Raw genomic sequence first — 13,267 nt, forward strand, 5'->3', positions numbered from 1 at the left:
CCTAAGTCATGACTCAGAGTGTGTAAATCTATATATATATATATATAGTATACATGCACACATCTTCTCTTCGGGAATAGCTTCAAAACTGTCATCTTTTCATGCATATTTGTGTATAAAATCCAATCACAAACTTTTCCCTCTACACCTCGGCAGAGCACTGTTCAGAAGTGGCACCACCAAGTGGCTCCACTGCTGGACAATGTTTACAGGCTCCCCTCCTCAATCCCCTCTTTCTCAAGCTTTCTACTTCATCCCTGGTAAATCTCCAGGTTCACAGAGGAAACCAAGGCCATAAGGCTGGAAGTCCCTTTCTAGGCCCATGGAACCCTTCTTTCCTCAAGAACGTCTTCCCTAATCTCTAATCCCTTCACACACCAATGCTCTAAAATCCCATCCTTAGCCACATCCTCTGTCCTCACTCCTCACTCCATTCATTTTACCTTCAATCTCTCTAGCGGCTCCTCCCCCTACATACAGGATGTGCTCACTTCCCTCACTTTCACCTTTCCTTTTACCATCTTCTCAGGTAAAACTTTGGTAGCAGTTACAACCCTCATTTAACATATTATAAGTGGGGCACAGAGCAGTTAAAGAAAGTGCCCCAGGAACTCTGTCCCCATCCCCTTGTCCAGCTCTCCCAGATCCCAGTGAGTCTCTCATCATTGCACTTCGGTGTTTTTGTGGTGTTTACCTGTTTAAGCATTTGTCTCTCCAACAGAGTGTGAGATCTTGTTATTAATAACTAGAGTCCTTCGTTTTTGCCCCTGTGGCTGCAGGCACCCTACCTGGTCACTCGAAAGGCCCAATAAATGTGGTGCTTCACACTTGGTACCTTTGCCGGTGCGATCTCCCTGGCCTAGAATGCTAGATCTTTCTTCACCTGCCTGGCAAACTCCCTCTCGTCCATGCAGATCCAGTTTTCACAACTCTTTTCCTATGAAGGCTCTCCTGATTCTCGCACATATACCCCCTTTTAAAGCTCCCATATTTTGAAGATATACCCACTATAGCATTTATCGTACCCATACAGATATTTTTTTACAGCTCTATCTCCCAGCCTGGGTTGTGTCCTACTTGAGAGGGGCACTGTCCAGTCATCGTGGTATTCCCAGTGGTATTCCCCTGGCACTTAGCAGGAGCTTGATAAATCCGAGCTGAAATGAATAGCTGCACACGTGCAAGTGCACGTACAATCTCGAACTACGAGCTCTGTACAAGGAGAGTCCCTCTAAACCAAACCATCGTGAAGGAGAAATGCTAGAGGTTTTAGGAGAGCGTGGTGAGTGGGGCACCGGGGAGCAAGGAACAGAAATCGCTGAGTGTGCAGAGGCTGCAAGGTCGAAAGCGCCGAGCAGGGAGGCGGAGAGAGCCGGGAGGGGCGGAGCCGCCCGAGCCCCAGGAGGCGGAAGGAGGGAGGGGACGGGGAAGGAGCCCGCCCGGCGGGAGTCCCCCGAGGCTGCGGGCCCAGGGCCGCCAGCTAGGCGAGGCGCAGGGGAGGCTCCCGCCCGCCCCCGCCGGGGCCCCGCACTCACTCATCCCCCTGCGAGAGGCTGCGCTCGGTGATGGGCCGCACGGCCGCCCTCGGGGGCTCGGCGCCCGCACCGGAGGGGCGGAAACACAGGCTCAGCTTCTCCTCGAAGCTGCAGGCCAGCGCCGGGAAGCCGTCGCCTCCCCCGCCCGCCCCGGCCCCAGCCTCGGGGCTCGCGTTACAGTTCTCCTGGTCCAGGAGGCTGGGGTCGGGCTCCTGGAACTCATAGAAATCCTGCCAGTCCCCGTCCGCCGCCATCGCAGCCCGGCGCCGCGCGCCCCGCCCCAGCCGGCCCCGCCCCAGCCGGCCCCGCCCCAGCCGCTGAGGCCACGCCCCGCCCAGCCGGCCACGCCCTGCCGCTGAGGCCCCGCCCCGCCGCTGAGGCCCCGCCCCGCCGGCGGCTTGGCTGTCTGGTCTCAAGCCCGCTGGGCGTCTGGCTTTCCTTTTCCCTCAGTCTTCTAGGCATGGAGCGCGGATCACGTGAACAGAACTACCTTAACTTTGTGGAGTCACGTCCTATATTCACTGTCATGTAGGAATAGCTTCCTTCTTACCTTCCTTTATAGGAATCCTGGCGCAGATGTGACCAAAATAAAGGTCTTTTTAAATTTGGGCAATAGTGTCCGTTTATACCCTAAGGCGTTTCCCCAGGGTAACCTACCGCTTTTGTAACTACACAACCAGAATAACAGCCAGAGTTGCTGGGAATCGCTTAAGTGGCACGGAATTCATTCCACAAATATTTTGTGTCTCCCACGTGCGAAAGTACGCTAGGCCCTGTGGAAATACAAAGACAGAAAATTCTATCAGAGGAAGAATCAATCAGTTGGGCTCCAGTCTACCATGTGGGAGGCCCTGGGTTTGCCTCCAGGGGTCTTCTTTTTTTTTTTTTTAATTCATTTTTTAAAAAAATATTACATTCAAAAAATATGAGGTCCCCATTCACCCCCACCGCCCCCACCCCACCACTCCCGCCACAGTAACACTCTCCCCCATCATCATGACACATCAATTGCATAAAATTGCATTGGTGAGTACATCTCTGGGCATCGCTGCACCCCATGGTCCTGGGGCCTCCTTGTGAAGGCAGGCTAGTGCACCAGCACCGCGGAGCTACCAGCGGGGCCAGTGCCTCCTGGCCCACGGAGTGCGACCCAGCCTGCCAGCGCCATGGAGAGCTGACTCACAAGGTGACACAACAAAAGAGAGAGACAAGCAAAAAAAACGCAGAAGAGCATGCAGCGAGTGGACACAGAGAGCAGACAGCAAGCAAAAAGCCACGGGGGCGCGGGTGGGCAGAGGGGGGGAAGGAGATAAGCAAAAACGCAGAAGAGCATGCGGTGAACAGACACAGAGAGCAGACAGCAAAACAAGCCGCAAGGGGGGAAATGGGAATAAATAAAAATAAATACGGACGGGAAGAACGCACAACGAATGGACACAGAGAGCAGACAGCATGCAAAAAAACCCGCTGGGGAGGCAGGATAAAATTTGAAAAAAAGGTCAAATTTGCTGAACCAATTGACTCTTTCCACAAAAGATTTCTCTGTAACATGTGATGCTGTTTGATAACATTTTACTCACAGTAAGACTTCTTTTAAAATTGAAGTCAGTCTTCTCAAACCCAGCTGCTGCTTTCTCAACTAAGTTGATGCAATATTCTAAATCCTTTGTTGGCATTTCAACAAAATTTACAGCATTTTTCACCAGAAGTAAGTTCCATTTCAAGAAACCATTTTCTTTGCTCATCCATAAGAAGCAACTCCTCATGCATTAAAGTTTTAACATGAGATTGTAATAATTCGGTCACAGCTTTATGTTCCACTTCTATTTCTAGTTCTCTTGCTATTTCTGCATCTGCAGATATTTCCTCCACTGAAGTATTGAACCCCTCAAAGTCATCCTTGAGAGTTGGACTCAACTTTTTCTAAACTCTTATTAATATTGATATTTTTATCTCCTTCCATGAATAACAAATGTTCTTAATAACATCTAGAATTATGAATCCTTTCCAGAATTTACTTTGTCCAACTCCATTAAAGGAATTGCTATGTATGGCAGTTAAAGCCTTATGAGATGAACTTCTTAAATAATAAGATTTGAAAGTTGAAATGACTCCTTGATCCATTGACTGCAAAATGGATGTGTGTTAGCAGGTATTTTAGTTTGCTAAAGGGCTACCAGTGCAAAGTACCAGAAATGTATTGGCTTTTATAAAGGGGATTTATTTGGGGAAAAAGTTTATAGTTCCAAGGCCATGAAATATCCAAACCAAGGCACCATCAGAGATGCTTTTTCATCAAAGTCAGCTACCATGATCGCTGCCAATCTCTGTCGAGGTCTCTGCCTTCCCCTCTAGAATCTACTGTCTCTCGGTGCCCAGCTGTCAGCTATCAGGCAGAAGGCTTGTCCGTTTCCAGGCCTCCTCTATCAGTCTCAACTGCTCTGCTCTCTTCCTGAGTTCAGCTGCAAGCTATCAGACATATGGCTTCTCTCTTCCTGGGCCTCAGCTCTTGAAGCATCTCAGGGCCTTCTGTTTTCCTTCAGTCCTCTCTCACACATGGCAGGACCAATATAATATGGCAGCTCACTTTTTCTGTGTATTTCTGTGTCACCTTTTTTTTATCAAACCCAAAAGGAGGGCAGAGATTCAACCTGAGTCACGCCTCATTGAAGGTAGTCCAACTGAAAGGGTCTCACACCCACAGGAATGGATTAGCTCACAAGCAATCTTTCTCTTTTTGGGATTCATAAAATAATCTCAAACTGCCATAGCAGGCATGAAAACAACTTTAATCTCATTGTACATTTCCATCAGAGCTCTTGGGAGACCAGGTGCACTGTCAATGAACAGTAATATTTTGAAAAGAATTTTTTTCTTCTGAGCAGGTCTCAACAGTGAGCATAAATATTCAGTAAACCATGTTGCAAACAGATGTGCTGCCCTCCAGGCTTTATTGTTACATTTATAAAGCACAGGTAGAGTAGATTAAACATAATTCTTAAAGGCCTTGGGATTTTCAGGAATGGTAAATGAGCATTGGCTTCAACTGAAAGTCATCTGCTGCATTAATCCCTAATAAGAGATTTAGCCTGTCCTTTGAAGCTTTAAAGGCAGGCATTCATTTCTCTCCAGCTATGGAAGTCCTAGATGGTATCTTCTTCCAATACAAGGCTGTTTGGTCTACATTGAAAACATTTTGTTTGGGGTAGCCACCTTCATCAATTATCTTAGCTAGATCTTCTGAATAACTTGCTGCAGCTTCTACATCAGCACTTTCTGCTTCACTTTGTACTCTTAGGTTATGGAGATGACTTCTTTCCCTAAACCTCATGAACCATCCTCTGGAAGGTTCCAACTTTTCTTCTGCAGCTTCCTCACCTCTCTTAGCCTTCATAGACTTGAAGAGAGTTAGGACCACACTCTGGATTAGGCTTTGGCTTACGGAAATTTTGTGACTGGTTTGATCTTTTATTCAGATCACTGAAACTTTCTCCATATGAACAATAAAACTTTTTCACTTCCTTATTATTCGTGTGTTCACTGGAGTAGTACTTTTAATTACATCCAAGAACTTTTCCTTTGCATTCACAACTTGGCTATATGGCACAATAAAGCTAGCTTTCAGCCTGTCTAGACTTTGGACATGCCTTCCTCACTAAGTGTAATCATTTCTAGCTTTTGATTAAAAGTGAGAGACATGCTACTCTTCCTTTCACTTGAACACTTACAGGCCATTATAGGGTTATTAATTAGCCTAAATTCAATATTGTTGTGTCTCAGGGAATAGGGAGGCCCACAGAGAGGGAGAAACACAGGGGAATGGCAGGTTGGTGGAGTGGTCAAAACATACACAACATTTATCAGTTAAGTTGATTGTATCTGTGACTGATTGTATCTACAATCAACTGAAGAGATTGCCTTCAACAATGAGAAGTCTCATCCAATCAGCTGAAGGTTTTAAAAGGAGAAATTATGATTTCAGCAGTCAGAAAAGAGAATTTCCATCTCTTCTTCAGCCATCCAGCTTCTCCTGGGGAATTCATCAAAAACCTTCTTCAGAGTTCCCAGCTTGCAGCCTTCAGTACAGAATTTAGACTTGTCCATGCCATAGATGCATGAGACAATTCTTACAAAAATCTCATATTTACATTTTATATATATATATATCTCCTGTCAGTTCTGTTTCCCTAGTGAAACTTGACAAATATAAACATAACACCTGAGAAGTGCAATAAAGCAAAGTGCAATAAAGCAAAGTGCAATAAAAGGAGGTGTGCCTGCATTGGAAAATAAGATTTTCCCAATATGCTTTGTCCATCTCTTGACAGCATGGAAAACCAGCCTCAAGAATATCTGGTAATAACAAAATTTTCTTATTTACTATTCCGAAGAATCCCATCTCATATTTCAGTAATTTGACCCATATTAAGCAAAGTATTTCTATGATTGAACAATAGAAACTTCTGGTAACTACTTTTCAACATTGTTCCCTTTTTTTCAGAAAGCCTAACAGGAGCCAGTGTTGAGCTCTACTTGCCCAAGAGCTAGAACTAATTAGTCAAGAGTTAATAGCTTTTGGGTTAATGAGAGAGCATTCTGACTCAGCTGATATTTACCTACCTGTATATTACAAGACAAGAAAGTGATTCTAAAATTATCAAAGACCTATTTTTTCCTCTAGGTATTTAACTACACAAAATTATGAGGAAACTATGGAGTTGACTGTCTCTTGAAAATATGATCATAACCAAGGCATATTTAACTTTTATCTCCATTTATCCTTGTGGTGTGTATGTATGTGTGTAAGTAGAAATGAAAATTACTTACTTTGAGAGCCCAAACGTAGCACTGTCAAATTTTTCACATGCTTGGAAATAAGGTGCCACTGGGTTAGCTCTCAGTGGTCTCAGTTTTTAGTCAAAATTTCCACGCAGGATGGTTTTTACTTTTAATTAAATTCAAATTACCTAGTATCATCCTAGATACTCCAAATACCCCATTGTGAAAACAAGATTTGAATCACACTCCTTAATCAATTTATATTTGTAAACCCATAATAGCATTCACATTCAATACAATCTAAAAAATGTTCCAAAGGAATGTGTCAGCAAGAAAATGTACTTGTCTATGATTTTGCCACCTTACGAGGACAAAACAATGAATTAGAAATTATAGTATAGAATAAAATGTTAATTGGTGCTTTTGTAGATTTTAAACAGTCACTGTAAATGTGAAAGAATAGCAGTAGAAAATAGTTTAAATGGTGAACTACTTGTAACCTAGCTGATGGCTCCAGAACAGGCTGGCCAAACATTCCTCCTGCCTTCCACTCCCTCGGCCCCTGATGTGACCCATGGCTGGAGGGGTTCTCAAGGTATTTTCCAATCCCCCGCCTTCTAAGTTAGCAACGGTCTCTTCAACACCTTCCACACACCTCTTTCCCATGTGGTATCTGAGGACTGCAAGGTGTTCCACTGCCTCTCAGAACATCCAGGTGGGGCCCCAATTCCTGATACCCACCCACTCACCCACTCCCCTTTTTAAAAATTTTTTAGCTGCTATAGTACTTGACCCTGACTGCTTTTTTTTTTTTTTAAAGAGAATCTATTTCCTAGTTACTATTCTCTCCACACCTTCACAGCAACCTTAGCCCACTTCTCAGCAACTCTCCTTCCCATCAGCCAGTCTTGCTTCCTAATACCACCATAAATCTGGCAAAACCACAGGTTCTCTGCCAATCTCACCTATTTAGAACAGTCTGTCAATATCCAAAGGCTTCCAATTAAGGGGTTCTCCCACTTCATCAACTCACATAGCCTGATACTGCTCATTTTTCTACCCAAATCTATTTATATCAGACATTTTATTTCTTATCAGTTCCTAGAGCCCAGATGAAAATGAATGTGTGAAAATGTTTGTTCACCTGATATATTAAGAAATGTTAGCCTAGAGAATTAATTTTCAGCACTGTGGCAGTTTGATATTGTTTATGAATTCCAAAAATAGATATTGAATTTTGTTTATAAACTGGTCTGTTCCTCCGGGCATATTAGATTATATTGAATTCAGAAGTTTCACTTTTACTTGATTAAATAATGATTGAGGTTTTGATTGGGCCATGTCAGTATGATATTGGGTTCCCAACCCCTTGTTGGGTAGGGAGTCACAGAGAAACTGCATGGCAGAGAAGGGAGTTTGGAGTCTTAATGCTGGAGCCTGGGAAATAAGCACACAGAGCTGCAGAGAGAAGGCTCAATTAGACACAGCAGAGTCATTGGGAAGAGAGACAAGCCATTCACCTGAGAGTCTACTGCTGGCCTTGTGGAGACAGCCGAGCAATTGAGCCCAAAGAATAACAAGCCCCAGGGAGAGAGGAACCCAGGAATCCTGAACCCTTGCAGACACTGGCAGCCATCTTGTTCCAACATGTGTCAATATACTTTTGTGAGGAAAGTAAATTATGCTTTATGGCCTGGTAACTGTAAGCTTCTACCCCAAATAAACTCCCTTTATAAAAACTGACTGATTTCTGGTATTTTGTATCAGCACCCCTTTGGCTAACTAATACAAGCACTGAATTCAAAATTAGAAATAATACAGAATAACTCTGAAAGAGTTTAATTGTACTTGAGTAGTATGTGCATTATCAATCATTTAAGATGAAAAAAGTTACTTCTCTGGTTTGAAAATATATTTAAATTACATTACAATGGAAATTTAACCAAAAAAGGAAAACAGATTATTCAAGTTATAGGCTTGACCTAAGGGTACAATTAATCAGAAAATATAAGAACTACTGAACACAAGACTAGAAAATAACAGGTTGCAAAAGCATCATATTTAGCAAATTCTGAGGGCATTATAAAGCAACCTGTAAGACAATGAAAAAGTACATAAATGAAAATTTCTTAAAAGCTAAACAAATGACTGGGTTTTTTCCCCAATAACTGGAAGAATGAAAAAATAAAGAGCTGACAAAAGGTAAGTGAAAAGAACTAAGAGATTCACATGTTGACCCAAGAATTTAAGGAAAGCTTGCATGTTTGCCAAAAAGGAAAGAAGAGGTTTCTTTCCATTTTCTATTTTTCTTAAAAAAAAAATCAAGATACTTTTTAGTAACTGAAGACTACAAATAGGCTTTCTTTATTTAAAAGAGTATTGAATTACCAATATTCAAGTTGGGAAGGGATGACTCTTTAGCAAACAGTTATGCCTTCCGTTTTAATGCATCACATCAGACAGAACCACCCTGAGCAGAAGCAGTGCTGGACCACCAGGAGAAAGAGCCAAGGACACTGGACACATCGACCCCCTTACAAGTACCAGCATAGCTGGGGAGGAAAGGTACTGCCAAGCGCATGCCTGGGTGTGTTCTGGGTAATCAAATGCTGGTCTCAGAAAAATGAGGGAAACCACCATTGACAGTGATTATTTATTTAACATCACAATAGTTATAATAATTTAACCTTCAAGGATCCTGTAATGGAAAGCAGCAATTACATATTCTAAATGGGCTAAATTTCCTGCTTTAGAATAGTCTTAATTTTCTCATCTGAATTTTTTTTTTCAGATTTACTTCTATTTATTTATTCCCCCACCTTCTCATTATTTCTGCTCACTCCCTGCTGTCTGCATCTGCTCATCTTCTCTTTAGGAAGCACTGGGAACCGAATCTGGGACCTCTCGTGGGAGAGAGGCACTTAATCGCTTGAGCCACCTCCACTCCCTTCATCTGAATTTAAGATTGTGCAGAACTGAGTATCCCAACATTTTTTTTGACATGTAGTACCCAACGTGTTCTTGAATATTGGGAGGATGAAGTCTATGTACTCTTTCTTCTACAATTACTATTCCAAGAACAAACAGGGAAACTCTTCCTTCAACAATCAAGAAAAGACTGCCCATGGGTCTTAAAAATTGTAGAAGGATTTTCTTGTCTTCTTTAGGACTATAAAAAAATTATAAACAACAAAAGTATAATAATGTAAATATAATCCCCATTATTTCTTCTCTTCAGAAAATTGTGGTCTTGGCTTTTCATAGCAGCAATCATCTCAAAATTTCCCATAGGGTAGAGTTTTAATCATGACTGACCAAGGTGACATTTTTGTGTGTGCATTAGCAAAACTGAGGATGGTACCTTTATGCCTGGGGTCCTTGTAGATCCTCTAATACCTTTGTCTCCTAGAGCCTACCCCTCATCTCCATGTGTTGGACCTTTCATTCTGAATTCCTTGTCATTACTCACTGTCATGGGCCAAATTGTGTTCCCCAAAAAGATAGGTTGAAATTCTAACCACCATTGCCTCAGAATAAGACTTTATTGGGAAATAGTGTTGTTGCAAATATAATTAGTTAAATTAAGAAGAGACCCAATATGATTGATGCCTTTGTAAGAGGAAGAGAGACGTAGGGGAGAGACGTAGAAGAGAGGCATGGGAAGACTGGCAGAGATGGGAGGCATAAAACACAAAGGACTGCCAGCCCCCACCAGAAGCTACAAAGAGGCAAGGGAACATTCTTTCCTAGAGCCTGGCCCTGCCAACACCTTAAATGCAAACTTGTAGCCACCGATACTGAGAAAGGAAAAAATGTCTGCAGTTTTAAGCCACCCAGATCGTGGTACTTTTTATTGCAGCCCTAGGAAGCTAATACACTAAGCTAGATCCTTTAGGTTTAAAAAGAAGACCCGAAAACTAATCCACAACAGAAGAAATCAGATTGGTGATGCCTGGGAAACTTCTGGAATGATGGAAATAGCCTATAACTGATTGTGATGGTGATTATGTATGTGTATAGCTTTATCAAATAGTAAATTTAAAACAAGTTCATTTTATTGTATGTATATTGCAACAATAAAATGGCCTTTTAAAAAAGTGTGGCTTTATTGAATCACTTGTTTGAATTGCCCTACACAGGTACACAGTTGTGACCTGCTTTTTTAACATCTCTTTGTTTAAAAATGGATTAAAACCAGACGTTTTAAAATTGGTTCATGCACTGTGTATAGTAATCTTGTTGATGAATTGTTAATTTGTTAATTATCTGTTTTGTCTTTTGATTAAATCTGTACTCTATACTATAATTATATTAATTAACTTCACTAGAAAATAGCATAGATTATTGTCATTGGAGGACTACAGTTTTCAGAGAAGCCTTCAAAGGATTATTTCAGAAAAGAAATTCAGCGAAGATGGGAAATCCCTTTCTGGTTCATATAGAAAAAAAGAAGATGAGAAAAGGTCGGCAACCTTCAAGAAAACAAACTAAATCCACTTCCCACTGACTGGTGGGGGGAAAGGGATGTTTGTTGTGGCTTTTTTTTTCCCTAAAAAAGCTGTTTTGAGCACAATGACAGAACAAGGGAACCATGCCATCCAACAGTACTTCACAAAGTCAACTGAAGGATTTTCCAAAATTTGTACTGATAAGATGTTCCAAGAATGAATGTTAAAATTGAAGTGTTCTACTCTGTGGGAATTTTACCTTCTCAGGTCTTGATTTTTCTTTGGTTCTGCCTCCTAAATTTTGTAAGCGAAGATGTTAAAATTGCTTCTGCTATCTTAAGAGAAGGAAAGTTGTTTTTGTGAATGGGTCAGGAGTCTGAGAGTGGGAATATCTCTTCAGTACATACTATTATAATGTTTAAAAGCTTTACGTTTAACAGGGTTTGTTTTTTTTTAACATCTGGTAAAATATCTTGATACCAAAAGAGCTACAACAATATACATCAAAATGTTATTTACCTAAATAAACAAACACTTAAATCAGAATGGGATTGGATCTATAAAAGATAATTGTTTACATAATGTAAGCAAGCACACACACCACACACATTTTCTTTTTTGGGGAATCATTATTGTCTTTATTTGCCATTCTTCATAGACATTGGTCCACTTTCACATGAAAAACAGGAATCATCCATGTTCACTTAATATTCTACAGAATGAACCTATACCACAAACCATAGAAACTTACACAGGGGGGAATGTTATTGAAGTAAAAGTATTTTATAGCAATGCACCAAAATGTCCCTGAAAGATTTGTTTTTGTGTGTATAATTACAAGCATCTGTACCCGCACAAAGCTAGTTCTTTCTTAGACCAATGTAGCATTTTTTCTTTATTTTTTGAAATTTATTAAACATATCACTCATACACAAACATACATAAACAATAAATGTATACTAATAGCTGCAAACTTACAAAACAAATATACATGACATCATACAGGGCTCTCATACCTTACCCTACAACCAATACCTGGCATTGTTGTGAAACATTTTTAACAAATGATTAAAGAACATCCTCAAAATATTACTACTAACTAAAGTATCTTACATTTGGTGTATTTGCCCCCCCAACCCACCCCATTATTTTAATATCATTTATACATGAACAAACATAAAAAATAAGTGTGTAGTAAACATTGTAAATTTTACAAAGCAAGCATGCATGACATCATGCAGGAGTCCCATACATCAACCCACCACCAACACCTTGCATTGTTGTGAGACATTTGTTACAAATTATGAAAGAATATCATTAAAATCTTGCTACTAACTATAGTCCATATCTTACATTTGGCATATTTTTCACCCAACCCACCCTATTATTTTTTAAAATATATTTTTATTATAGAAGTTGTGAACTTACAAAACAATTATGTACATATGCAGAATTCCTGTATAACACACCTCCATCAACACACAATACTATGGTGGAATATTTGTTACAGATTATGAGATTATATTGTCAGATTATTACCACTAACCATGGCTCATAGTATAGATTTGGCACACTTTTTCCATGCTTCCCATTATCAACACAATAGATCTTTGGCATAGATGCATGAATATTACAGGATTGCTGTTAACTATAGTCCATAGGTCACTCCGGTTGTATTTTTCCCATGTTTCTCCACAGTCCCACCACCCTGCAATAGTGATGTACATCTGCTCTAGCTCACAAAGACACTTTTACATCTATACCATCTGTAGCAGTTTCATATGGTTATGAATCCCAAAAATAGATATTGGATTATGTTTGTAATCTGATCTGTACCTGGTCTTGATTGAGCTATGATTAGGGCATTGAGTTCCCACCCCTTGCAGGGTGGGGACTCACAGATGAAAGGTATGACAAAGAACAGAGCTGAGGGTTTCTGATGTTGGAGTTTTGATGTTGGAGTTTGATGTTGAAGACTTAAGCTGGAGCCCTGAGAAGTAAGCTCACAGAGAAAAGAGAAACCAGCCCCAGGAAGAAAGGAAACTTGAACCCAGAAAAAAGCAAGCCCCAGGAACATAGGAACCCAGGAAGTCTGAACCCTCACAGACATCGGCAGACATCTTTCTCCAAATAGACTTTGGTGAGGGAAGTAACTTATGCTTTATGGCCTGGTATCTGTAAGCTCCTACTCCAAATAAGTACCCTTTATAAAAACCAACCAAGTTCTGGTATTTTTCATCAGCACCCCTTTGGCTGACTAATACACCATCAATCACGATTCTCATCCACCTCTGGGTTTACTGTGTTATTCAGTCCCTAGATTATTCTCTAGCTTTCATTCAACTGACATTTACATCCCTAGACTACCCTATCAAGTTACATTCCCATTTATAAACCAGCTGCTGCTCTTTATAATGTGTTACCACCAAATCTATGTATTTCCACAATTTACAGTAAAGTTAATTAAAGCTTCTACATACATTAAGCATCAGTAGTCCATCTCAG

At 41.0% G+C, this 13,267-nt stretch overlaps 1 protein-coding gene across 2 annotated transcripts in view; it reads right to left on the reverse strand.

Moving 5' to 3' along the window:
- FEZ2 (fasciculation and elongation protein zeta 2) overlaps window positions 1-1,818 on the reverse strand; it is a 44,262-nt gene extending 42,444 nt beyond the window's left edge. For both annotated transcript variants that reach the window (XM_004466034.4, XM_004466033.4), the window contains exon 1: window positions 1,536-1,818. In XM_004466034.4, the coding sequence (XP_004466091.1) occupies window positions 1,536-1,789 (254 nt within the window). In that variant the 5' untranslated portion in view covers window positions 1,790-1,818. The remainder of the gene's footprint in view (window positions 1-1,535) is intronic.
- Between the last annotated feature and the right edge of the window lie 11,449 nt (window positions 1,819-13,267).

This window comes from Dasypus novemcinctus, chromosome 17 (assembly GCF_030445035.2).
Source record: "Dasypus novemcinctus isolate mDasNov1 chromosome 17, mDasNov1.1.hap2, whole genome shotgun sequence".
Taxonomy (NCBI): Eukaryota; Metazoa; Chordata; class Mammalia; order Cingulata; family Dasypodidae; genus Dasypus; species Dasypus novemcinctus.